Raw genomic sequence first — 26826 nt, forward strand, 5'->3', positions numbered from 1 at the left:
TTCATCGTCTTCCTCTTCCAATACTACTCGTAAAGGGAACAAATATAGATAATCTTCCGTTTTGTTTTGTCTTAGATCTTTCTTATCTTTATATTTTTAGCTGGTCAAACCAGAGTAGTCAACTCCATCCGATTATATTATGTATATATATATATATAACCTATGTTAGATTAATATGAAAAGCTTTTACATCTATAATTATTTTATGAGTTTAATAGGAATAGAGTTTGTGAGTTGGAGAGGACATTATACAACAAGATTGAAGAACTCTGACACCCACGACAAGATCCGAGAGAAATCTAATAACTGCTTGAATTCCCTGTCATCAACCTCTCGGGCTCTGTCGCTGGTCCACCCTGTCCTCGTCTTCTTTGCCATCTCTCCTCTTGAGGCACTGCCCCACCCATCTTTTCGTCCAAGAAAAATGTCTTCTTTACTCCCCTCCCTTGGCTTTCTCTGCCACCTTCTTTCCTTCCCACCGAGAAAAAGAAGAAAGCAAGCCCTCCCACGCCTTGATTCCTTTTCCCTTCATCCTCTTCTCCGAGAGCGCCCCCCGGCCCAGAGAGGTCTTCCCCTTGCTGCAATGGGCTCAGCTTCACCCCGCAGCCATGGCCTTCTCTTCTCCCTCCTCCTCCTCCTCCTCCTCTCCTTCGTCGTCCACCAGAGGTCAGTGCGTGGGAGTGATGAGCTGAGAGCTCTCATGGAGTTGAAGGTCTCTTTGGACCCGGAGAACAGGCTCCTCACCTCGTGGACCAGCGAGGGGGAGCCCTGCCGAGGTGACTTCGAGGGGGTGGCCTGCGACGAGAGCGGGAAGGTGGCCAACATCTCTCTCCAGGGGAGGGGGCTCTCGGGCTCCATCGCTCCGGTGGTGGCGGAGCTCGAGGGCCTCACGGGGCTCTACCTTCATTTCAACAAGATCTCCGGGGTGATTCCGAGAGAGATCGGGAACCTGTCTCGGCTGAGTGATCTCTATCTCAACGTCAATAACCTCTCAGGCAGCATCCCGGAGGAGATTGGCAACATGGGTGGCCTCCAAGGTGAGTCCAATGTAGCAAACTGACTGCAGTGCAGTAGGGATTTGTAGAACCTTACGATGCTTGTGGAGCTCTCTTACATGTCTGATGCCACCTTTCTTCCTCCTTTCCATTTCCTTCAGTCCTCCAGCTTTCTAATAACAAGCTGTCTGGGAGCGTACCCCCCAAGCTGGCGCTTCTGAAGAATCTCAACATGCTCGCCCTGCAATCAAATCACCTAAATGGAGCAATACCTGCGACCTTGGGAGATTTAACCGAGTTGACATGGTTGGATGTGAGCTTCAACCAGCTTTTCGGTTCAATCCCCGTCAAGCTATCTCAGCTTCCTCAGCTGACGGTATTAGATGTTCAAAGCAACTTGCTTTCCGGCAACGTGCCTTCAGGTAATATATCTTCCCACGATCCCCTTCTAATTTTGATTCTTGTGTACCTCCTCCCTCAACTCGCATATGAACTAAGATCACACTTGTTATGTCTCAAGAACTCAAGAAATTGGGCGGAAACTTCAAATATGGGAACAACACTGATCTGTGTGGAACTGGATTCACCGATCTGAGGGCTTGCACTTCTGCTGACCTCCTCAATGCGAGCAGACCTGAACCATTTAGCGCCGGCCTGGCACCTCAGGACATTCCACAATCTGTTAATATCTCTGCAGATTGCAGTGCAACCCACTGCTCCAGCTCTTCCAAGTCCACCAACGTAGTGATCGTCGTCGCGACCACCATAGTTGTCTTTGGAGTTATGGTTTGTGGACTAATGGCCTTCCTCTGGTTCCGGCTCCGGAAGCAAAAGATTGGTGGTCTGTTTGAGGTCTCAAACGGTCTGCTTAGCGCTGATCCGACCAAGTTCTCCTATCGAGCTGCTTCTCCACTGATTAGCCTCGAGTACTCCAGCCACTGGGATCCTATGACCGATGAGAGGAGCGGCGGCATCAATGGGCTCTCTCAGGAGGTGTCTCAGATCTACAGGTTCAATCTGGAGGAGGTGGAGTGCGCGACTCAGTACTTTTCGGAGGTCAACTTGCTCGGGAAGAAGAGTAGCTTTGCAGCCACATACAAGGGGATACTGCGAGATGGAACCCAGATTGCAGTCAAGAGAATCAACAAGACCAGTTGCAAGTCGGAGGAAGCTGAGTTCCTGAAGGGGCTGAGGACACTGACGTTGCTGAGGCATGAGAATCTTGCTGGATTGAGGGGCTTCTGCTACTCGAGAGCGAGAGGGGAATGCTTCCTTATTTATGATTTCGTTGCTAATGGGAGCCTGTCGGAGTATCTGGATGTGAAGGGAGATGGGATTCACAAGGTTCTCGACTGGCCTATGAGAGTCTCTATCATCAAAGGCATTGCCAAAGGTATAATCTTTTTTACATATCCTATCGATAAATGATGTTGATGATCTTGTATCAAGGAATGAACACAACTGGATGTCATTGGATTCTTGCAACAGGCATCGAGTATTTGCACGGCGACAGAGCAAACAAGCCATCTCTGCTCCACCAAAACTTATCAGCAGCCAAGGTTCTCATCGACCATCAATTCAACCCTTTGCTCTCTGGCTCTGGCCTGCACAAGTTACTGGCAGACGACGTGGTGTTCTCGTCCCTCAAAACAAGTGCTGCCATGGGTTACATGGCTCCCGAGTACGCCACCGTCGGCCGGTTCTCGGAGAAGAGTGATGTGTATGCCTTCGGGGTCATCGTGTTCCAAATCCTCACCGGCAACACGAGGACGTCTCACTTGAGACCGGAAGCTGAGTCTGGTAAACTCGAAGACCTCATCGATGAGAACCTCCAGGGCAACTACTCTAAGCCGGAGGCAGCTACATTAGTAGGCATTGCATTGCTCTGCACTAGCGAGGTCCCGAGTCAAAGGCCTACGATGGAGGCAGTGCTTCAAGAGATGAGCAGCGGCAGCAACTGCTGTTGCAGACAGATCTAAGAACTAGTTGTGTTCATGTTGCTTCTCATTTGAGTACATACTTCCTTGATCTTGTAACATGATTTATCGGTACCTGACTTGAGTTTTAGCTGAGGGTAAAAGTTATGGTCCTCTCATGGCTCCTGAGAGAATCTGATAAGACCAAGTTTGTATTCATCTAATCGCCACAAGTATTATGATTCTCTTCTTTGTGGATGAATCCATGCAGAAAGAGCCAACAAGTTTGGGCAACCCGTGAGTCCAATATGACGCCGCTTGTGGCCAGTGTTTCTCAGGGTAAAATTGCTCTCTATGACAAGCTTGTCGAAACCAAGTTAATTATCCCAACACATCCCAGATATATATTTATATATGTAAATAATACTAAGAACACATAAGAATTCATGATCAAGGAACAAAAAGAGAAGAAAAAAAAGGTAAAAAGATAATAAAATATGCATGCATTGCAAAAAAGCAGCAGTAGCAAAAAAAATAACAACAACAACAACAAATAAATAGTTTCATGTCCTATTTTGAACCATTTGCATGGGAGCTTATGTTTTTGTGTTCTTGTTAGAAATTTCCAGGAAGGAATTCCTGGTGGATCATCACCCAATTTTGTCTGTGCACATCAGTTCAGATTCATTCTTAAGGTGGTAAGGTGGTAAGTTTGGTTCTACTTAGCAAGGAAAACAATAACTTATGGCAGATGATAAGAAGAATTTGGCCCTGGTATTTTCCTTTGCACTTGATTCCTCCACTATGGATGCATGCAGGAATGTGGATTGAGTACCAGAAATCTAAATTCATTGCTCCATTTTGCACAAGTCCACCATATCTTTTTCCACTTTAAGCTTCAAAAGGCTTGAGTTGCTACATCTCCCCCATGCTTCTATGTTGAATGAAGTCAGAAGAAACTGATGTCAAAAGTTTTAGAATTTTTAGGATCTTTAAAATCTTCAGAATTTTGTTAACAATATGTTGGAGTTATTTTTAAAACTTATTTTTTGAAAAAAAAAACTATATTTTGATGATTATATGTGAGAAGATGTGCCCTTTGGACAATACTCTTTTACTGTAAAAGGATACATTTTTAGACTCTGTAAATAATAGATCCTATTCATGTGAATCAGAAATACTCTTTTCTCTTCTATCATCTTTCTAGTTATATTTTATTTTAGTTTTATTATTTGGTTCATTTGAAAAGGCTAGTAAAGTTGACAATACTCACAAAAGAAATAATATCGGTTGAATCCTGAGAATCTCAATCATTCTTCTCGAGATTTTACTTTCACACAACAATTATACATCTCCAAATTCTTTCTAAACTTTATCTTTTTTATTTGTTATTTTTTTAACACTTAATAGTTTGTTAATTAAAGTTTGTATACTCTATTTTTTACCTAATAATTTTAAAATAAAAAATTCGATAGATTTTGACTAGGAGATTGGTGAAGATTCCATATGATTAAGATTGGTTTTGTTATCATATTTCCCTCTACTATCTCATATACTAAAAATTTTAAATTTTATGTAATCAATTTATATTTATTGTTTAATTATATCGGGAGTGACAGTCACTATGTTACGTTGCTAGCATAGTTTTACATTTTTGTAAATAATACATTTTTGACCTATTTCTATCTCGTTAATATTAGGAATAAGATGACCTTAGTTTTGACGTACGGACTCATCTAGCTATCTATGTCACTTAAGTCGAGGACAGAGGAGCCTATGTAGCCTCCTTCTCCCTGTGGCAAGTGGTAGGAAAACGATTTTTTACCCTTTACCAATCATAATTTTGGGATAGACTATACGCTCAGCAACAGGGAGTATTAACCCTTAATGGCGAAGCCCATCTCCCTCTTTTTCGGTTGCATGTTTATAGGGAGAATTAATCCTCGATGATAAGGACCATCTTTCTCTTTTCTGGTCACCTAGCATAAGCAACAGTTGTTTGCTTATACTGCATACTTTAACCTAAACAAACGACACTCTCGCACTCGTCTTTCACTAACAGCGTATCACAGTGAAATGTATCAGTCAGTCGTCGATATAAAAGAGCCTTTGAAGGACCACAGATTGAGGGGAGGAGCTATCAGCCTCCCACCATCGACCGTCAAAGTATAAAAGTCGGCTCCCATAATATGACAGGGGATAGAAAAATAAAAATATTATTCCTATTCCACCACTAACTTTATCATTTGAAGAGCCCTTGATACTGATCTCTCATGCATCAAATGATTATTGATCAAGGAAATTATTGATTAAGGAAATACATGAAATAGCTGATAAAGAAGAATCATTATTGATCAAGGCAATGATTCTCTTTACTTTCATGCTTTTCCTAACAAGGTGAAAATTCTTGATGCCTAGACCTTCAACCTCTTCTGGAGATGTGATGCAATCCAAACTAAATAGCTTAAACTTCTTATAATTATCATTATCATTTCTAAAAAAATTTCTAAAAGAACATCTTAATCTTTTCAGAAATCTTAAAACTCATGAACATGTAGATTAAGATAACATTAACCATAGAATTGATCAGAATATCTTGTCGGCTTGGAATATAAGAGTTAGCCAAGTGACATAAGTACTCAAGTAATTAAGAGACTAGTTACCCTCTTTGATCCAAAAGAAATTATAGATCTTTGATTATATATATATATATATATATATATATATATGGGTGACAAATCTGAATCACTTAAACCTGGGCAAAGGGGTGATAAATTTATGAAAAGTGATAGATCATTATAGAAGGAAGGAAAGGATTTATTGGACATTAACGAAGAGATAGAGCAGTAGGACACCTTGTGCTAAGTAAGGTTCGGTTGTCTTCAGCTTGTCTCTCAGTTTGCACATATTGCGGCCTCAGCTCAAAACATCGGCACACAGTTTTCACAAGTAAAATATGAGCGGATGGACGTTGATGACACATCTGATCCACGTAGCCATTCCATTCTTTCACTTCATCTTCCATCCCACGCGGATTCTTCCTGTTCCAAGGCGGCGACCCCCCGCGCGCGCACCATTCCCACTTACCGTTTCCGATGGTCCGATGAGTTGACCCACTCCTCTCGTCTTCTGTTCCTTTCCGACCGCAAGTTTCTTCCACCCCAAGGATGAGTACGGCCACGCTACATGTGGTCTCCACCTTCGTACCTTCACATGCGACTCGTTGCCCTTATCCCGTCTTGAATGCCAGCTCTTGGCCACTTCCCCGGTGCACCGCCTTCCTCGCACCCATCAGAAGTCAACTGTCCTCGTGAGCAGCCATTAAGTTAAGACCCTTTCTTCATCGTCTAAACAACACACAACTTGCTCAGATTTCCACCAAATCCATGTTTATAGATGCACAAGTCAATCTTAGCGAAGCCTCCTTAATAATTCTTCTTCTAAGATCTGGCTTAACTGAGATGGATTATGTTAAGCCAGATGTGCCCGGATCTCAGTTTGAGGAGGAGCTATAAGTTCCAAGCTGCAGTTTCGGTTGTTTACAGCAGCACACGAAGCTGACAAAAAAAGGCCCAGTTTGTCCGCGTCTGCTGCTGTAATCCAAATCGCGACTTGTTGCCGGATTGTGCCAAAGTCAACCTTCCGCAACTATATCGTCGTCTATTATAAAGGTTGGAATCTTCCTTCGCCGCTATTAAAAACCCATTCATAGCTCCACTTTGTTCAATAGCCGACGCTTTTCTTCAACGAGCCCAGAAGAAACGGAGGGGAAGAGATGAAGCTGGTTTGGTGCCCGGAGAACGCCGCCAAGGCCTACATCGACGCCGTGAAGGCCCTCGCCGATCGGGACCTGGAGGAGACCAACGTCGCCGAGTTGGTCGCTGCCATGGCCGGAGGTTGGAGGGCTCAGCTCATCGTGGAAGCATGGTCTCGCGACGCCGGCGCCGCCACCGGCGTCGGGCTGCGAGCTGCCGCTAGGCACGCGCGAGGTCGACACGTGTGTGTCGTCCCTGACGAGCAGTCGGCGGCGGCATACGTGGAGGCGATGCGGCGTGCGGGAGCTGCGGCGGTGGCGGGGTCGGTGGTGGTGGGGGAGGCGGAGGAGGCCATGCGGGAGCTGGAGGGGGTGGACCTTATGGTGGTGGACTGCCGGCGCAGGGACGCGGGGAGGGTGTTGAGGGAGGTGCGGCCGGGGCCGAGGGGGATGGTGGTGGTGCGCAAGGGAGCGGACAGGCGGCGGGGCGGGGCTGCCGCGGTGTTCGGCTCGGGGACGAGGGTGGTGCGGTCGACGTACCTGCCGATAGGCAGCGGCGTGGAGGTGCTGCATGTCGGCGTCGGGAAGGGGCCGAGCTTGGGCGGCGACCGACCACGGTGGGTCAGGCACTTCGATCATTACACCAAGGAGGAGCATGTGTTCCGGAGGAGGCGGTGACGACTCGATCTTCGTTGGCCGCTTTACCTCCACTTTACTCTCTTTTCATTCTACACTGTAAAACGAAGACCTGTAAAATTTCCTTCGATGTCAATTAGTAGTTTTGAACTGTTCGTTTCAGTCACCTGTCATTCGATCGAAACCCTGTGAAGTCGCTCGCATTCACTGGTGAGAACAAGAAACTCGATGGATTCGTTGCAAACAGTAAAGTGGGCGATAGAAACACAACACACACACACACACCATTTCCAGAACAAGTGAGAAGGCAAACCAATTTTGGATGCGGCAACCAAAGACGTAGCACATCTTTATTCTTTAGATTTCTGTCGTAATAATGATCATTCAGTCAAGATATTTGTCATAAATATCATGTATCACTATCATTCGCTTGGCGTACGGTGAACAGCTTCCTCGTACGAAGTTGTCCTCCGACGAAACGTCTCGTCGGACGACTCTTCAGATTCAACTCGGTCGTTTCGTCTCACCGTACGTAACGTCTCGGTGCGCTTCACCTAACTCCATCACACTTGGATTCAGGCTGCTTCGTGTTCTTACCCTCGTTTTCCTTCTCCGTCCTTTCCGGCCTTTCCATTACGTGATCAAACGCCGTATAAAGTCAACAGTAGCATCATTGTGCCTCTGCGGAGATGGTTTAGGTGGACACATCGTATATGTTGTTATTCCTCTGCATCATATTTCGTCTCCCCACACGCAACTGGTTGTGCTCTTCCTTCCGCCTCTTGCCACGTTCCCATGGAAAACCAGGACGCTCGACAGGCACATCTGAACCCAGCGAGCAAGCCGTGATCAAAGTCTCGGTACGTTTGGAGGTGTGTGTATTCCAAAGAGGACAGCGAAAGGGACCATTAGCGACTGGCTTTTCTCACGACACACACACCGTATCTAATCAATGGGAGTTTGAACAGCTATGGAATGAATGAATGAATGATAAAAGTTGGGAAAACGGAGGATTTGAAACTCGATGTATCTGTTGATTAATCGACTCCAACGGAGGCTTGGCGTCGCTCGATTGGGGCCTTATGGAAGCCTACTTAATCTACTTTGTCGGGCTCGAGTTGGGTTGGGTTGGGTTGGCCATTCCGCCGCGTTGCGGCTCAATATATCCTTAACATACTAAAAGTAAATATGTGACTCTTTATTACATCTTACTCTTTATAGATTCCTATTTATAATTTTATTTTTTTTTAAATAAATATCTCAAAGCTATCATTTTATAAATGGATATAAACATTATTTTCTTTTCTTCCTCTTTTTCATCATAATCATCAAAGGATAATGTCGAAGAGACAACAAGTGGGGTAAGAGCACAGGTTCGGGGGCAATTATAGATAATAAAGAGTTGCTAGGAGCGTTGATAGTGGTAGAATGTGTATGCGATGATTAGAATTAGATAAGCAAGGAAGGGGGCCAAAAAGATAAAAAAGAAAGATAAAATTAGAATTAGATAGACTATAAATAGTGAAATATTATTTTTATCATTATTAAAATAATTATTAAAAAAATAATAATAATATAAAAAAGGGAACTCTAAATAGTAAGCTTAAAAATGTTCCTTTTCATAAATACCAATTTTGCTCTCACAAAATTTTAATGAATCAATTTGGACTAATGAATCGATTAGTCCAAAACCATCCTTTTTTTTTTTTTTTTACCACCAACTTTTTCTTCACAACCTCCTCCTCCTCTGACTTTTTCGCCTTCTCCTCCTTTTCCACCTCTATCTCTCTTTCATGTGATGCTTAAGAATGAACTAAAATACATTTGTTCGTAGAATCTATCTAAAAAGTTTTAAATTTTGATAATAAATTATCCTAATTTTTTCTAAAAATATTATTAATGATGTTAGAATGATGTCATAGTAGATTAATGAAAGTTTAAAATGGTTTGATTGAAGTTGATATAGTTGCACTCGAAAATAAACTAAGATACACTCATATAATATATATAAAAAAATAAATTTTAATAATTAATAAATTGAAGATGGTTTAATTAAGATTAACCTATTACACTCGAAAATAAGCTGAGATACACTTGTTTACAAAATCCGTCCTATTTAAGATTCAAAATTAAGTATATTTCATTTAATTTTCTTATATTTTTATTTAAGTTTATCTAAAATACATTAGACTCGTATATCCTCCTCACCCGTATACCATTTTTTATAATACTCAATTCATATTTTTTTTTATTTTTGAAAGATTTTACAAGAATTATAATTTAAATTTTAGAAACATGTTTTAAGAGGAAAAGAAGAAGACTGAGGTTAGGGGGAAGTAAAAAGTGATGATATTATTTTTTTTTTTTGTCCAAGTAAAAAAACAAAGACACCCTCAAGTAAATATAATATGATTAATTCGATAAAAATTAATAATAAATAATTAATGAAGATAAGATTTGAATCCAACATCTTACAATATATTATTGATATTTTTATTAATATTTAAAAATATATCAGATAAGATTTTGATAATTTTTTTTTAATTTATCAGAAGTTGATCGCATTTGAAGGATCAAAAGATCCACCTATTACTCTACATGTGTTGTAATCTTCCACCACCCAAAAAACAAAATAATCGAAGCATAGCAAATAAGATCTAAAATCTTATAAACAACTTCACATTAGAGCAGGAAAACCATAAAATAAAAATAAAAATAAAAATAAAATAAAAAGGCTCGGTGGCATTGTTGGTATATCCCCATGCACAAAATTATTCTCTCCCCCTCACATGATGATCTCCTCCTGCTAATCCATCGAGGAGGCTTCTCGGAACTGTTTCCGCCGCTCAATCGCTGTTACTGCTGTTGTACGCGCAGAGCACCGTGCACTTGACCACCCCACCGCCGCCGGCGTTGTACACGTGGAACCCCGGTGCCACCATCATCCGCACGTTCGCCGGGGTCAGCCGCCGGACCCGGTCAGCCGCGACGTCCTCCATGAACCGGCAGTCGAACCGCGCCCCCTGGTCCGCCCTCAGCACTGGCAGCGCCGGGTGAACGGACCGCGCCATGAGCCGCACCACCCATGCCCCCTTCGCCGCCTCGAAGAAGGCCTGTAGCAGTCCCTCCGGCCACGCCCTGTCCCACCCCACCACCCCCACCACCTCGCTCATCTTCCGGTCGCAGAACCGACTCAGCCCCTCACTGTAGTGCCGCGTCCCCTTGCAGAGCACCTCGTCCCATCCCAGCCCCCGGACCGCCTCGTACCCCGCCCGGCTCGCCTCGCACCGGGCCGCCGGGTCGATCAGCCTCGCCTCCTCTTCGCCGTCCTCCTCGAACCCGGCGTAGAATGCCTGGCTCAGTAGCGCCTCCATGTGGAACAGCAAGCCGCCGGGGTTCCTCCGCCATTGGACGGCGGCCCAGGGGTCGTCGTGCTGGATCAACGCCGTCAACCGGTCGGAGGACCGCGACCCGGGTGGGCCGAGTCGGACATGCGCGATGAGAGAGCGGGCGAGCTGGCGGACGGCAGCGCGTGCGTCGGCGATGGCTACGTGGAAGGCCTCCGTCGGGAAGGGAGCCGTGGAGGGGCCGAGAGCAGGGCCAGGTTGGATGGAAGCCCGGAGGTCGCGGCAATGAGATTCGAGGCGGTCGATCTTGCGCTCCAGCTCGGTGAGGGAATACTCGAGGCGGGAAGCCTCGAGGAGGGCTTCGTCGCGTTTCCGCGTGGCGTGGAGGAGCTTCCTGGACAGTTCCGCCGCCACGAGACGCCACTGGTCTTCACGGACAGCGGAGGCCGCCGAGGCGGTTGATGCGACGCCGGCAGCAGCGGTGGGGCTCCGGCGGGTGACAGATAGGAACAATGAGCGAAGGAGGCCGCCGGGGCCAGGGGAAGAAGAGCCCGCGGGGGAATGCTTGTGTCCGGCGGCGTTGTCGAGGGGGACAACGGAGATGAGCTTGTCGCGGGAGGTGGGGCGGCACTTGTCGCAGGAGACGTACACGGCCTCGCCATCGTCCTGGCCTCTGGTCCGGGATGGCCGCCGCGTGGTGAGAGCTGGTGGGGTGGTCACCGTCGACGAACCTACGATGGAGGAGTGGAGTGGAGTGGGCTTGTGCACGTAAGCACTAAATCTCACTCCCGCGGCTTCCTCCTGCTGCTCTTCTCTCTGGTGTTCCACGATCTGTCAACAAGCAAAGAATTCATGCAAGCGTGAGAAGTTTCTAAAGGCGAGCCAATTGAAGAAGGACGGACGAGTAGTAAAGAGAGTGCTTACAGGCATGAAAGCCGGAGAGCGAGGAGGCGGAGGAGCGAGGGAAGAAGAGGAGGGTGATGAGAGAGGAGAGAGCATATCTGAGACGGGCTAAATCCCCTTTTGGATGCTTCCTTCTCCTCTTCTTGCGAGGGAGTACCGCCTTAAATGCTGTGTGTAAACTTTGCTTTCATGCAATAAATACGCTGCAGTCTTCGTTGCCTTCGTTTTGCTCTCCCATTGTTCTTCACCTTCAGTTAAGAGTCACGGAGACATCCATTACCGAAGCTTGGTCAGTCATCAGCATTTTAGTGCAGAACAGTGCCATGTTTCATGGACTTTGGATATCGCAAGAACACACGAAGGAAGCATCATGGGACTCACCATGGCCTTAGACAAACGTAAATGTTATATTAGAATCAACAATTGCGGAGATGATCGATATCATGACAGTATGACCTTCCGGTAAGAGCTAAACAATCAAGTGAAGAAACATTACGAAGGCTGGTGTTTGCGGGAAGGTAATGGAAGGCCATCTTAGCGCCACTAAACTACAGTGTTCTGTTCCTGTGGGATCGGCAGCAGCTGACCGTGCTGGGCGTGCATGTGAACCACATCAATGTCTTGGCGTTTAACATTGGATTCATGTATCTTCTTCTTCTTCTTCATCGTCTTCTCTCGCTGCAGGTCTTCTGAGTTTCCACTGTTAGCTGCATTTATATTTGCTGTTGTCAGTATGTCGCAGAAGCTGACAATGGTCTCGGTGGTGACTGCTGCCGTCGATTCCAGGCTGCTATTGTTCTTGGAAGGGCTCTTATGCTTACTCACATATTGAAAGAATTAATGAAGAAAATAATACGATGTTTCCCTATCATAATGATTTTAATTAGGTGACTACCATTCCTAAAGGCTAAGATTAATTTATAAGCCTTCACATCTTCTCTCTCATTTCCAAATTGGTGTTGGTTTAGACTTCATAGTTTTGGATGATTAACAATCCTTAAAACTCAATCTCTCCCAAAAGAGAATATCCCCTCTGGCACAAATGCAAGACTAAAACCACACAGACATACCTGAAGAGAGAGAGAGAGAGAGAGAGAGAGCTTATAATAAGCTTTAACACCGAACAACTTTGTTTGTCCATCATACTTGTTCGATCAAAATGACCTTTTTACAGCAGAGGAGAAAGGATGGTGAGACCTCTTTTGGATTGCACAACATTGCATAATATTCCACCGACAATCCATAGCCCATGATGTGCATAGATAGATCAAAGAAGAAAACAAGCATATGCACCTTTCCTGGACTTGAGACTCCATACACTTGGAACAGGGCAGTACTCTCTCAGATAATAGAGACAAGCAATTCACTATCAAACGCTGAGAGGAAGAAGAAAGAAAGAAAGAATTTTTTGCATAGCAACTTGGTCTACAACTATGTTCTATATTTTTTTCTCTTCTTCCTGAAACCTCTTTTATTTTTTTTTTATCAAGGATACAACAGCAATAGACATAACAGAAGCTACAAATCAACAATATTTTCGAAAGCACAACAACGTATCTGGCCTTTCTGATGACACAAAATGAACCATCTGCATGATGATAGAATAGAATGAGGTCCCGGCACCATGAGTGTAGTAATAAGATAATCCCATCCTGCTCTCTAGATTTGCTTGTTATGCTACAGTGAAACATGATGGTTCAACGACATATTTCAATCATGATCACATGACGCACAATCGTGATTGATCAACCCAGCCTGTCTGCCGATGTTAACACCAAATGCATCAACCGTCATTCTAGCTTGTCCTGCACGCTAGGCTACAGTGAAGAGATAGGACAAATGCGACCGACACGAGTTCATAAATCATGTGATTGGCACCAATTTGGTTACATTGTAGATGCTTCTAATCAGCATGTGCTTCCACCAAAGATATAGAGGACCTCACTAATTTTTCCTTCAATCTTCCCTGCTTCTTCTCAGAGTGACACTGTGCCTATGCTACTTGACTTTAAGTTTGTCTTCCACAATATTCAAGTTTTGGAATGTTTCACTGCAGGACTCGAATGGTCATCTGACTTCCTCTTCTTTGTTTCACCGACCAGTTTTTTCACATATGCTATGTATCCATCCACATTGAATTTTCTTTTGCAGCCTGCATAATTCATATAACGTATTTTTCCAAAGACTGGTCTCTCCTTCCAGCCCTGAGAGCGGGAGATATCAAGCAAACTCCATTAAAACCCAAGTTCAAGCACCAGGAAATTTTATAATAAGAATTTACTCAAACATATAACTCAATCTTGTCACGAGGAAATGAGACAAGTGGATTCTAAGAGTCCAACTAAGTGAACTTAATGAAAGATGTTATCAGTATGCAAACCTGATCATGGACTCCGCATATGGACCACATGCAACCAACATAGCCACTCGGATCTCTACCATCTAGCTCATACTGCAAATACTATTGTCGTTAATGATGGAGCCAGAAAAAATAAAAGACCAAGGCAAATGGAATTTGAAGAAAAATAACAAGTAGCAATAACAGATAGAAACAATCTTTACATATTAATAACATAATGTGGATATTTCCTGAAGAACGCTATATGACTGTTGAAAACATGCAGTTCCTTCCGAACATTTGACCACAGTCAGACACAAGTAGCTTTTCTTCTAACCGATGAGTCCTACTTCACAAGCTGTTGAATATCATTAGCGGTGTAGATGTTGAACACCGGCATTATCAGATTGCAATGAAACTTGGGAGATGGATTTGAAGGAGCATTTGGATATGCGTCAATGGGGATTTTCTAATTACTCTATCGTAACATTCAACAAAAAATTATATGCTCAGATGTTAAATATTCTCACAAGCTAGATCGAGTTTCGTTTCTGTTTATTCTGATAAGCAGACAAAGGGTGATTGTTTGATTATTAAAAAAAAAAAGAACATCAATATATGAGGCTCCTAACAATGCATATAAAAGGAGTGTATTTAGTGCAAGAGGGATCCTGGAAGATCAATATATGCAACCTACCTCTATGCATGTCTGATGCTTAGATATTCTGGTGCTCTTATGGTCAAAGAGAAGAAACCAGGTATCACAGTGAAAAGAATTCCATGATGTCAAAAAAACCAATACCTTGTCATTTAAATAAATTGCTATTGAAAGTGCTTCTTCTGGTCCATTTGTCCATTCAAGGATTTTCTTGGCCCAATACATCCTGTTGATCAAAAACATATTAGCACTATGGAACACATACCTGTGAGAGAATATCCAGTGTCTTCTCATAGCAACAAAGAGATTGATAGAAAGAGACAAAGTGGTTAATATGGGAGTCATAAGATTAACACTCATTCAAAAATTAGTGTCATAAAGGTGCTTCTGAGCATGAGATAGATTAGTTAATTGCTGTACCAGAATACCACATTATTGTATCTCAAAAACAACTAAGCTGAATTGAGAATTTACTTCTATTTCACACATGATCTTTAACCTAGAATGTATAGTGTGTAGTGTGAAAAAGGATCTAAAATATGAGTTTGGCAAGCACGGATGAACAGAATAATAAATATCAGAATGGCAAAGCAAAATCCTCAGCCTTTTACCGCATGAACCCATGCATTTTTCCATGGTAAACCATCTCGAGTTGCGAGGCATTCCAGAGCTGAAATAAGAGAGAAACCAATATTTAGCTCTAAATCAATTTCTTAGTTAATTAAAAGTTTGGACTAATTATTCACAAGAGATAATTGATAATGTCAACCTACAGGATCAGCAGTTTCTGCTTTCTCCAGCTGCTCCTTCCTGAAAAACAAAAAGTCAAGCAACTCAGCATGCAAAAAGAAAGCGGTAGACTAAGTTTCTCAACACATGAAAAGCCTTTAAGCCACAATGAGTAAAGATAAGCAAATCTAAGAAAAGTGGTGAATTAACTTACGTATAAATATGTTCTCGTTTATCTGCAGCGTGATCCATCAAGGTCTTGCGAGCCCATTCCCATGCACCTTGCAATGAATCATAATGAGGCTGGTAATAGCAAAAATTATCTGCTAGCTCCCTCCTCACAATCAACTCCTCCAAGAATGCATCAACCGACTACACAGCATGTTTGCAGCAGCCACATCAACAACTATTCTTCCATTAGTTACCCACAAACATGCACGTCTTCCACAAATTGCACCAAACAGATTAACAAAATAATCTCCAAAGCATGGTTTTGTGAAAGAAAGAATCAGATAATCAAACATTTGGTTCCCAGTTTTCTTGATCTGCCTGATCTGCTTAATTTTAACCTACAAGGCATTCTATGAAATTAAGCAGTTATATGCTCAAAAGAATTCTTTGCAGAAGAATGACCTTCAGGGCTTTGGCGGGCTAATTATAGATTGCCCCCTGTAGTTAGTTGTTTTTAGCGTTCCGATCCTTATATTTTAAAAAGTTATATTGACATTCATGTTGCTATGAAAATAAAACAATTAGCTCAATTTATCATAACGATATCAGTTTTATCTATGGAAACATGAAAATAAAGGGTGAAAAAGTAATTTTACTGTTCGGTGGTAGACGACATTAATAGTGGATGGTAGCGCCGTTGGCGACGAACCCCTCTCCCTTTGCATCTGCGTTGGCGTCGACGTAGATGCCGAGTGACCGTCGCCCCCGGATCCATGCTACCTTGACAAGCTTGCACTGTATTTGACCACCTCCTTAGCGAGTGGTCACTACCGTTGGACGAGACCATCAGAGTGGTTGAACACGGTGTAGAGCTTGTCGAGGGAGCATGGATCGGAGTGCAGCGGTCGCTTGGAATCTGCGTCAACACCAACGCAGATGCCAAGGGGGAGGGGTCCGCCACCATGCCAGCGGCGCCACCATCCTGTCACGGACAAAGTTGTAAACAGGGTGTTTGATATAATGCTCGTGTATGTCTATCTCTTTCGGTTTTGTTCATGCTTTACACAGCACAGAGAGGGCTGACCATTGGCTTGGCAGGCCCCATTTTAGTTAGCTTTGGTGGTCGTTTTAGGTTTGTAAATGAAGATTGTGTCATGTGGGCATTTGTGGACATTTCAATCTGTAGTGGATCATCTTGGATCCTTTATTGTACGACTGTTCAGAGATTGCGAAGTCTATAGTTATAATTTGTATTGACTACAAAGTGTTTGCTGAAATTGTTGCTTGTAGATCTCGAGTAAAACGCTTTCTCTAACCCGTTTTCTCTTTTGTAGGTCATAAGGGACCATAGGAGATTTCAGAGAGGCTAATCTTTGCGGACGGACATGTAGGGGTGCTGCACGACTTAGACAAAACCAGCTAAGTTCGTGACAATCTGTAATTAACATCGACCACCGAACATTAAAATTACTTTTTTATCTTTTATTTTTATGTTTTTGTCGATAATACTGACATTGTTAGTATAAATGAACCTAATTGTTTTACTTTCGTAACTACAGGGATGCCAATATAACTTTTTAAAGTATAGGGACCGGGACAAGCAGCTAACTACGGAAGAAAATATGTAATTAGCTCGTACTTTGGTAGAGAATGTTAGAAAGAATAATAAGGGCAGGCACACCTGACGATAAGATTTTCTGAACTTCCAAGCCTCTAGAGCACATCGCTGAGCCGAGATTTGCCCAAAGTGCAGGTAAGGGGAGAGCCCCGACAACGCCCTCGACTTCACCGGATCGTTCCGATCACTGTCGTAGTGCTTCAACCTCTTTGTCAAGAACCCATCTTTGCGCCCCATCAGCGCCTCCATCGCTGCCTCCTCCCCTGGTTCGCACCACCCGATTTCTGGCACTTCCCCTGCCTCCCTGATTAATCGGAAGAAACCAGCAATGCCAACAAACTCGTACCAAGATTCGAATTTTACGGCGCTTTCTTAATCCTTTCTGTGGTTCGTCGAATTACCTGAGGGCTTCGTCGATGAGCTCGTCCCAGTCGATCTCCGGTGGCGCTTCCCCGGTCCACGGTACGGCGGGCGGCGGGAGCTGGGGGAATTCGACAAGGTACTCCGTGAGGAGGCGGTGGATCTTAGGGCGAATGGTCTTGGCACCGTATTCGAGCTTGTCGGAGGCGACCCAGACGGGGACAACGTTATGGGCGTCGACCTCGTGGACGGCGACGGCGGCGGGGAGGCGCTCGCAGAGCGCGTCCTTCCAGGCGCGGACGGGCCGGAGGGGGGAGAAATCGGCAACGAGGGCGGAGGCACCGAGGCGGCTCAGGAAGCCGGGGAGGGCGTCGGGGGCGTCGCCGCGGAGGAGGAAGAAAGGCAGGCCGAGGGCAGCGAGGCGCCCGCGGAGGTGGCGGAGGCCGCGGAGCATGAAGCCAAGCTGGCGAGCGTGGGCGCCGAGGAAGCGGTGAGAGAGGCAGAAGGCGACAGCGAGTGGAGCATCGGATCGGGCAGCGAGAGCGGCCGCGTGGATGAGGGCCCAGTTGTTGGTGGACCGCTGGTCGCGGAACATCCAGTACACGACCGGGCCGGGGGGGGAGGGCGAGCCGGGCTTGAGGACCCGGACCCGATCCGGGTGGAAGGGGGCGGGTGTGGCGGTGGGTGCGACGACGGCCGGTGCCATTTGCTAGTGCAAACCGGGAGCGCAACGACCAAGATAGAAGAAGACGACGACGCAGCGGAAGTGAAGAGACGAGCGTGAAGAAGGGTAGGCGCAGCATTTTTGTGTGGCGGAGAAGAGGACACGTACCACGGGAAGGTAGCGAGTGCCCGACGTGGGAGTGGAGGTTGGACGTGATCCGTGGCGGTGGTTTCTGCCTAAACTCCGATCACCCTATGATGATGCTCATATCACTATAGACTGTTGATTAGGTGACTAAAAGTACACAATTTAATGTCTATTTTAAATCTTAGTGATACGCCATTATGATTAATATCCATCAATTAGTCATAATATAATTTCATTAAAAATTCTTTTATAACAGTCCGCTATATATAGATAGAGAGAGTACCACTGTTAACGGTCAAATAACAGTTGTTGGAAGCCAGAATTAGCAAATGCCCCGTTACACTAGTGTAACGGTCAAATGACACCGTGTTGGATGCAAGAATTAGCAAACCGGTCTCCCCTGCGGCACACCATAGTCTACTCGACTCGCTCTCTAGCCTCCGAAAGATTCCCATCTCCGCCCCATCTCGGCCGATCCATCGATGGCGACGACAGACTTCGCTTCCTTCTCTGTGCCCCTTCTCTCCACCATCGTCGGCGGCGTCCTTATCCTCCTCTTCTTTGCTGATTACTTCCGCCGCAAGAGAGCCGAGATCTCCACCATCGCTGCCGCCCAATCTCCTCAGCAACCGGACGCCACCAAACCTCCGCCCTCCTCGTCTTCCTCCGCCGTCGCCTCCAAGAAAACGCATCGTCAAAGGCACCATTCCCACTCCGCCACCGATAAGGTCCCTCGAGCTCTCCCCCTCCCTTCTCCTGCCCGCGGTTCTTGGTAAAATATGTTTTCTTGGTATCGCAGGATCAGAACCGGAAGCACCATCATCTCGATGTCAACACCTTGAAAGGCCACGGCGACTCGGTCACCGCCATCTGCTTCTCCTCGGACGGCCATAGCCTCGCCACCGGTGAGTTCGTCCGCTTTGTATTTGTTCCCTTCGATGAATTCGAGAAACATACTTATAGTTTTTCGGTACTAAAGCCCCGATGCTCATGATTCAAGATTCTCGATTGCAGCCTGCGCGGATGGTGCGATTAGGGTTTTCAGGCTGGATGACGCCTCCAGTAAGAGCTTCAAGTAAGAAGTTCGTGGATTACATTTTTCTGAATTCTAGCTATGCTAGCGATTGCTACAATTTTCTTGATAATTCCAGTTATACCAGTGATTCCCACCATTTTCTTGATCGTTTGGAAATAATATTGTGACCTAGGTTTCTGAGGTTAAACTTGCCAGCTGGGGCTCATCCGACAGCCATTGCATTCTCCGAGGGGTCTTCTTCGGTGGTCGTGGCAGCTCAGATGCTTTCAGGTTCGTCTCTTTTCATGTATGGGGACGTAGGCCCCAAGCCCTCTGCTGAAGGCAAGCAACAGGCAAAGCTTCCCCTTCCTGAGATCAAGTGGGAGCACCAGAAGATCCATGATCAAGGCTCCGTGCTGAATCTTTCTGCAGTTCCTGCAACATATGGTACTGCAGATGGGAGCATAATCATCGCTTCGTGCTCTGAGGGTGTGTAATTTTTAAGCGATCAAGATATTCAGTGTCTTGATAAAAACTAATGTTAGCATGCATGATTGGATGACAATGAAGTTAAATTTGCATAACTTGGTGCTTCTAGGTTGAATATATCAATGACAATTCTAGTACTTTTTAGAATAAAATGACTAGTGGATATATCAAGATAATTATTGTATCCTTCGGTGTTTGAGCTAGGTATTATGTATGTCGTCCTTCTTGGCCCATTTATTAGTGAAGGTTTCTTGTTGTGTTGTCCTTCTTGGCCCATTTATTAGTGAAGGTTTCTTGTTGGTAATATCAGTTTGTAGTAGGTAAGTTGTCAAAATGATGATCATTCCTCTTCTCTCCTCTCCTCTCTCTTCTATCTCACTTATCTGCTTCTCTACTCTCTCTTCTATGTCTCTTATCTGTTTCAGATACCAATCTTTCTTTTCTCTACACTTCCCATTCTCTGCATTTGTGATTGTTTTCTAGCTTCTGTAGCACAATGTTTCTGCTGAATCCTGATTACGAAAATGATAAGTTTTCATCATCTTACCAACCAATCCAACTTATTTCTGCTCCTTCCCAAAGTTTCCTATGTCAATGAAGTTTCCTATGTCAATGAGAAGTCATTGAGCCATCAGGACCCCAGATCTTGAGTGTGCTGACTAATTTCATGGTTTTAGATAATGATTTATTTTTTTTCGCTTCACTGTCTTTGTTGGTCAACTATTCTTGATACACCAACCTATTTTGAAGACATTGCAAAATTCATCAAGTAAAATTTACAAAAGGGTTTTCAAACTTCTTAGTAGTATTGAATATTGATGATCTTTTAAGAAGTACTATCTAAACTGCCCATGATCACTCGATAACTAATCTTTAATAAGTTAAATTTCTTAAGACCCGTAACATGATTTACCATTTATGATTGACTCTTGGCATAATGGATCCTTGATTTTTTTTAACTTCAGTCAGCAGTTCCTCCATAATCATTCTATTATCTTTTTTCAGATTCATATTGGCTTCATATCCTTGCTTCCATCAAGTTCTCTTTTTGTAGATATAGAAAACAATTAATTTGATTTGCTGATGATGTACTTTATTTTTTAAGTTGGGGTACACAATTATCATGTTCATGGGATCAGCTTAGAGTCCTTCATTGCCTTTACCATGTTTGATGTCGAGAAAATAAGCTCTCATTTGGATTTTTGGTTCTGATACCATATTCTAGATTTAGCCTTTGTGAAGAGGAGGCATAAATAGCAGTTTTGGAAGTTTATTCTCTTTTGGTGATTGAGTTTATGATTAAGATTGTTATGAAATAATATTCTATCACACTTCAGGGTGTTATTTGATTTTATGACATATTTGTGTTGATTTTAAATACATTATCGAGGCGGTTTTGATAAAATTCAATGACATAGATCATAGAAGGCCTGGGCCATATGTGTGACCTCTTTATCATATTTTGGATTGTTTCTTTATTCTCTCAGGAAGCTTTGTTGTGTAAGTGTGTAATGATGACGAATGGCCTTTGATTTTAGGGACTAGCATCAAACTTTGGCATGGAAAAAGTGGGAAAGAGCTGGGAACTGTTGATACAAACCAGCTCAAAAACAACATGGCTACATTATCTCCGAATGGACGTTTTCTTGCTGCTGCGGCATTTACTGCTGATGTGAAGGTTTGGTTCTCTTAAATGATTTCTCAAAATAATTTGAGGCACACCATATTTTAATTGTTAAAAACACTTCTCTCCGTTGCCATTCAAGGGTGGGAAACTTTGTGCCTTACACCATGTCCACACTAGTAGAGCTATAGGCAACACTAAGACCTTATTATATATGAATTTTTGTGAATATGTTAGCAGTCATCATGCAAATCAGCTAGCATGCTTAGTTTTCCCAATTTGAAGAAAAGAAAATTGCAAGATGGTGCTAATGAATGGTAATGTGAATCTTCCAAGAAGTTCATGATATTTTCAACCATAGTACTAGAGTGACTAGAAAAATGTACATGTTATGTTGTAACTGCCAAGTTTGTCCCGTGGCTAACAATTGCCTTTATCAGGCAAAATGTTTCAAATGTGTGAGAATCATAGTTAGATGACTAATTTGTTCGAGTTAAAATTATGTGTTACTATAGCAAGATGGTATCTCAATACCTCTTATTTATAACAATTGTAGTGCAACAAAATATTCTTCTCTTGTTAGCATTTCATGTTCTTTTTAAGGCAAAGATAGGTACGAGATTATCTATTATATTTCATTAAGATGATGAATAAACATACTATAAGAAAGATAGCAAAGGATTAAAAGGGAAAAAAAAGCTGGTGGTGTTTATAATTATCAGAGGACAATTGATATAAGGGTTGACAACTCCATGTATGTTTGTACATACATGATGCTTAATCTCAAATAAAAACAAGATCCTGATTTGGCTGTGGCTTTTGTTCCAATGGGCTGAGTTGTTTGGTGTGGAAGTCAAACTTTGGATAGAAATTAATTAACTCGTCCAATTGTTTGATATGTTTATTAACATATTGTGATCATGATGAATTTAAAACATATGGAGGATCTGGTTGAGGTTGATTTAATATGCAAAAAGCTTTTTAAACATTCCTTGTACACTAAAATTAGCGTAGATCAGATAGAAGACATCAAAATTGGAATCAGTGCTGCAGTTATACACCATGTGCTAAGGTCGCTACAATAGGTATATATTGTTCACGAGTCATCAGGCTGCTAAACACATTTGAAGGCTCCTTCTTGCTGATTCTGCAGATGAATAAAGAATAAATTTGTTTACCACATGTGAGTCAATTTATTGTCAAGAATCTTAACACAGTTGGTTACCTTTCCCAGATAAAAGGGTACAATAGAGGACATTCTTCACAAGAGGGCTAAGTAGGTCAAAGTTTAGCTTGTTACATCTTGTATAGTAATTTTTACAAACATAATAACAACCAACCATATGATCACAATTATTTCAGTGTGGCTATCTAATCCTTATGCCATCAAGTACCACTGGGGGTAATATCACTAGTCAAGTAAGTGAACCTAAAACTCCTTTTTATCATTTTTAATAGAATCCTCTTGGATCTTTCTTTGCCTTTCCTTGCATCACTCATCTAAATTGACTTACCTCATCCAAACCGTAAATTATAGATCTCTGTTGGACTTCCCAAACTTCCTTAAATGATATTGCTTTAATGTATTTTCAATTGGAAATGCTCTAATTATTCATGAATATAAATACTTGTTATTTTTTGTAAGGAAACCCAGATATCCATCACAGCATACTTTGTTATGTTGCTTCCTCATCACCTGGTATTTGATTCAGAAAGCATTGCTTGCCACGCGATGAGATTAGGGATAGTATTTGAGTGAATGGTAGTGACCTTATCAACATGGGTGACTGTTTGGCACTTTGTCTCGGAGTTGTGAAATACATGTCTATATTATGTTAAAATAATTGAGCTAACATGTCCTTGCAATAGCATCAAAACTCTCACAGATAGTTTCTCAAGTTATGAACTATTAAATGCTTTTGATTGTGCTTATTGTTCTGGATGGTAATATGGTATATGCATTCTTATTCTTATTAAAAACTTAGATAATTAAACTATCACCCTTATATTAGCTTGTAATGCAAATTTCTTGTATTAGCGCCAGCATTTCCAACTTTCAATATGATCTTATTTTGGTTGCTGCTCTATATTTGTCATAGGTTTGGGAGATTGTCTATTCTAAAGATGGGTCTGTGAAGGAGGTCTTGAAAGTTATGCAGCTCAAGGGACACAAGGTGAGGGTTGCCGTAGTTTGAACTTTGAATCTTTAACAACCGCAGTCGCTATTTTATTTGCTTTCTTTGAGCATCATAAATTTCCCTATTTTATCTCCTTAATCTCAGTTCCAATTCTTATTTTCCAAATACATATTTAATTTTCATGTAGTTTTCTCATTTTGGTGCACTGCATTAGTAAATAAATAACTTGATTTTCCTTGAAGGTGGTGATTTCTCAGCACAAATATCTTATTTCACCTATAGTTTGGTGGTTCATTTCATTTCATTGTATGTCTTGCTCTTTAAAAATCAGAAATAAAATGCTACAACTTCAATTAAGAAAAAAAAATTCATGCCTATCATGTTCATTGTTATCTCTGATTTCCAGATTGTAGCAAATTGCAGTTTGTGATTTCTCAGTACAAATATCTTTCTTGACCTATAGTTTGTTGGATTCATTTCATTTCATTGTATCTCTAGTTCTTTAGAAATCATAAATAGAATACTACAACTTCGATTAAAAAAAAGAATTTTCTTCATGTCTACTATGTTAAATGTTATGGCTGGTTTCTAGAGTGCAGTGACTTGCTTGTGCTTCACACATAACTCAGAGCAGATAATCACAGCTTCGAAAGATGGTTCTCTACGAGTCTGGAACATTAACGGTATGTGTAACTGAGACACAATTCCGTATTTTCGTCAAGAAAGAAGCTTCTCATTGAGCATTCCATTTCAGTGAAATTTACTTCGTCTGTTGTTTTTCATCTCAAGCAATTAGTATTTCTGATCTACCTAGCTGGCCTATGTTTTCCTGACTTTCAAATGGAAAATTTGAATTTGTAGTCATTGAATTTCAAGTTTTTTATTCAATTTATTTCATCAAATTTAGAAATTAGAACCATTGACAGTCATGTCAAGCTTAACATCTCAAAGTATTTTGTGTGTCTGTTCGAGAAATTGGCTGAAGTAGGAACTTGTACATTGGTCATTTGTGCACTATTATTTGCACCTTCTTATTATATTTCCTGTGACATAAAATTAATTGTTCTTCCTACTAATCATACCCCAGTCTGACCTTGTATTTCTTGTTTGGAAGACTGAACATTTTCTGTTTGCTTGAGATTTCATTATGTGACATAACCCTTTAATATGCTATGCTTGTCCTGTTTTTAGTTTGTTTTTCTGATTTTCTCTCTTTTGCTTCTAATATTTGCCTTCTTTTAGTTCGGTATCATCTTGATGAGGATCCAAAGACTTTGAAGGTGCTTCCAATTCCACTTCATGATTCCAAAGGGGTTGTTTCTAACTATAACCATATTAGTATTTCACCTGATGGAAAAATTTTGGCCACGATTAGTGGATCTACTTTGCAATGGTTATGTGCTGGGACTGGGAGTGTTTTGGATACAGCTGATAAAGCCCATGAAGGTATGTGATCTAAAACTCTAAATCCATGCCAAAGTATTCTTCTTTTTTGATGATTGATGAGAGTTGCTACAGTGCTTAGTTCAGCTATCTCTTTATTGCAAAGATTCTTCTTTTCTGTGCAGAACTAAAATTTTTTAGATACCTTTGGTCTATTGTTTAGCAGAACAGGAGATTAATGTACCCCTTAGATTGAAAGGAAAATTTTACAAGACAACTATAAGGCTAATGTTGATCAGTTGGTTGGAACAGAAAAATTAATATTAGTGAGATGAATGTATGGAGTTACTAGAAAGGATGGGAAACAGTTTGGTATAGTTCCAAATTTCCAATATAATATAAGACTAGCAACAACTTTTTGACATATTAAAAGGAGATCTATAAATATCCAGTTGAACAAGGTGGGTTGACTGAGATTATAGGGATCCCTTTAAGGTTATTGTCCATCAATAATGGATGTGAAATATCTTAGTTTATAATTGCCCAATAGCGTGACCTTTTTGGTCCTCCATTCATTTAGTTTTTTTATTAAAATACTTCAAGGAATTTGTAAATGAAATTTGCTTCTCACTGTATCTTGCTCTTTTCCTTATACTAGGACCTTTCAGTCATCAGTATGACAGGAAAGAAATTGCTTATGTACTTCTCTCTAGATGTTAGGGATTCTTAGAGATAAATCGTAGTCCCTTGTCCTTTAGCAGAAACTATATTGTTGCTCCCAAGATCTTGCTAACTAGAACTTTGAAATGGCACTATTGAAGCAACATACACTAAAATATTCTGATAGTATTACTACCCATTTCTTGTGGGACTTCAGTTTCTGTAGGCATGGCATGATGAAGCATGGTAATTGGCTTGGTGATATTGTCATTCCTCAGTGCTTTATATAACATTGGGTCTTATCATTTGCTACCTTCTTAAAACAATGTGCTAATGTCTCTTTCCCTCAGGTGACATTACTGGGATTGCCTGGGCTCCTCAATCAGTTCCAGTCGGTAAGAATCCTTTCTCCTACTTCATGTGTTTCATGATCTTCCTATCCTAATATCTACAGGTGCTTAGATTATGCTTATTGATGAAATCGATCTTGTCAGCTTGCAAAGTAGGGCATTCAATTTTGCATAAAATTAGCAGCAGCTTTGATGCCCTGCTGTATCTTTCACCAATTGTATGTATCTGCAAGTCTAGAACCTCTTAGTTTGCACAGGCTTTTACAGTATAACTCAGTTTCTTGTTGAACTTGCTCATCAAAGCATGACATTAGTCCTTATATACCACTGCATGTGTGCATGGGGTGCCAGTTTATCAGGTTGATCATTTACTTATTTGTTCATGATCTTTCATTGTTTTTGCATAAATTTTTCAGGTGGTGCACCTACCATGGTTTTAGCTACAGCTGGTGCTGACAAAAAGGTCAAACTATGGTTAGCTCCAGAAAGTAATCCTTCTCGATAAGGTTTACAAGCAAGTTTATTCAGGAGATTTCCAACCAGTTTTGCTGCTGATGCTGTTGAAATGCTTCAGAACTTTTGGCCAGCTTCATGATGACAATTTTAGAGATGACCAGCGTGCACACAGAAAAAATATAGACAGAAAACATCTAAATCTTGTGAAGAGACCTTATTGCTATCAGCCTGTGACTTGCGGTGTCAATTTTCTTTTCTTGTTTCAGATGTCGTGACATAGTTTAGTCGGTCAACAGGAGGTCTGCTAGCTTTTTTCTTCAATAAATTTTGAGTTTTCTTTTAAGTTTGTCGGTGCATGGATCACCCATGTAGATCTTGCTTGTATCCGCTATATATGTTTCATGTTGAGGTTCTAGTTTGGTTAATTCTCAGCTAGCAACTAGTTGGACTTGATTCATTGATTAATAATGTTCTA

The 26826-nt window shown here is 42.2% G+C and overlaps 5 protein-coding genes across 6 annotated transcripts; 3 read left to right on the plus strand and 2 right to left on the minus strand.

Moving 5' to 3' along the window:
* The first annotated feature begins 386 nt into the window (after positions 1-386).
* Positions 387-3205, plus strand: LOC103970094 (LRR receptor-like serine/threonine-protein kinase GSO2). Its single transcript, XM_009383732.3, has 4 exons — positions 387-1037; positions 1157-1417; positions 1516-2388; positions 2484-3205. Exons 1-4 carry the CDS (start codon positions 425-427, stop codon positions 2972-2974), a joined length of 2238 nt encoding a protein of 745 aa, XP_009382007.3. The 5' UTR covers positions 387-424; the 3' UTR covers positions 2975-3205.
* Positions 3206-6274: 3069 nt separating this feature from the next.
* On the plus strand, positions 6275-7463 carry LOC103970095 (uncharacterized). Its single transcript, XM_009383733.3, has one exon. It carries the CDS (start codon positions 6687-6689, stop codon positions 7341-7343), a length of 657 nt encoding a protein of 218 aa, XP_009382008.2. The 5' UTR covers positions 6275-6686; the 3' UTR covers positions 7344-7463.
* A 2277-nt stretch (positions 7464-9740) lies between these two features.
* On the minus strand, positions 9741-11846 carry LOC135652372 (IRK-interacting protein-like). Its single transcript, XM_065173230.1, has 2 exons — positions 11573-11846; positions 9741-11479 (listed from the first exon to the last, which is right to left on the minus strand). Exons 1-2 carry the CDS (start codon positions 11645-11647, stop codon positions 10148-10150), a joined length of 1407 nt encoding a protein of 468 aa, XP_065029302.1. The 5' UTR covers positions 11648-11846; the 3' UTR covers positions 9741-10147.
* A 1082-nt stretch (positions 11847-12928) lies between these two features.
* Positions 12929-18247, minus strand: LOC135652815 (deoxyribodipyrimidine photo-lyase-like). 2 transcript variants are annotated; one of them, XM_065174069.1, is made up of 8 exons: positions 17467-18247; positions 17129-17369; positions 15491-15648; positions 15321-15357; positions 15159-15217; positions 14692-14773; positions 13932-14003; positions 12929-13755 (listed from the first exon to the last, which is right to left on the minus strand). In XM_065174069.1, exons 1-8 carry the CDS (start codon positions 18129-18131, stop codon positions 13582-13584), a joined length of 1488 nt encoding a protein of 495 aa, XP_065030141.1. In that variant the 5' UTR covers positions 18132-18247; the 3' UTR covers positions 12929-13581. The 2 variants fall into 2 exon arrangements, 1 of the variants encoding a protein (XP_065030141.1); XR_010502211.1 differs by having other exon boundaries at positions 13689-13755; positions 15317-15357; positions 17467-18222.
* Positions 18248-18615: 368 nt separating this feature from the next.
* LOC135652816 (uncharacterized) lies at positions 18616-26782 on the plus strand. The gene is made up of 10 exons (XM_065174070.1): positions 18616-18964; positions 19036-19141; positions 19251-19311; positions 19445-19740; positions 21279-21418; positions 23464-23538; positions 24095-24185; positions 24745-24948; positions 25896-25940; positions 26312-26782. The coding sequence occupies exons 1-10, from the start codon at positions 18719-18721 to the stop codon at positions 26398-26400; spliced, it is 1353 nt and encodes a 450-aa protein (XP_065030142.1). The 5' UTR covers positions 18616-18718; the 3' UTR covers positions 26401-26782.
* Positions 26783-26826: the final 44 nt, after the last annotated feature.

The sequence above is a fragment of the Musa acuminata genome, chromosome BXJ3-11, assembly GCF_036884655.1.
Source record: "Musa acuminata AAA Group cultivar baxijiao chromosome BXJ3-11, Cavendish_Baxijiao_AAA, whole genome shotgun sequence".
Lineage (NCBI taxonomy): Eukaryota > Viridiplantae > Streptophyta > Magnoliopsida > Zingiberales > Musaceae > Musa > Musa acuminata.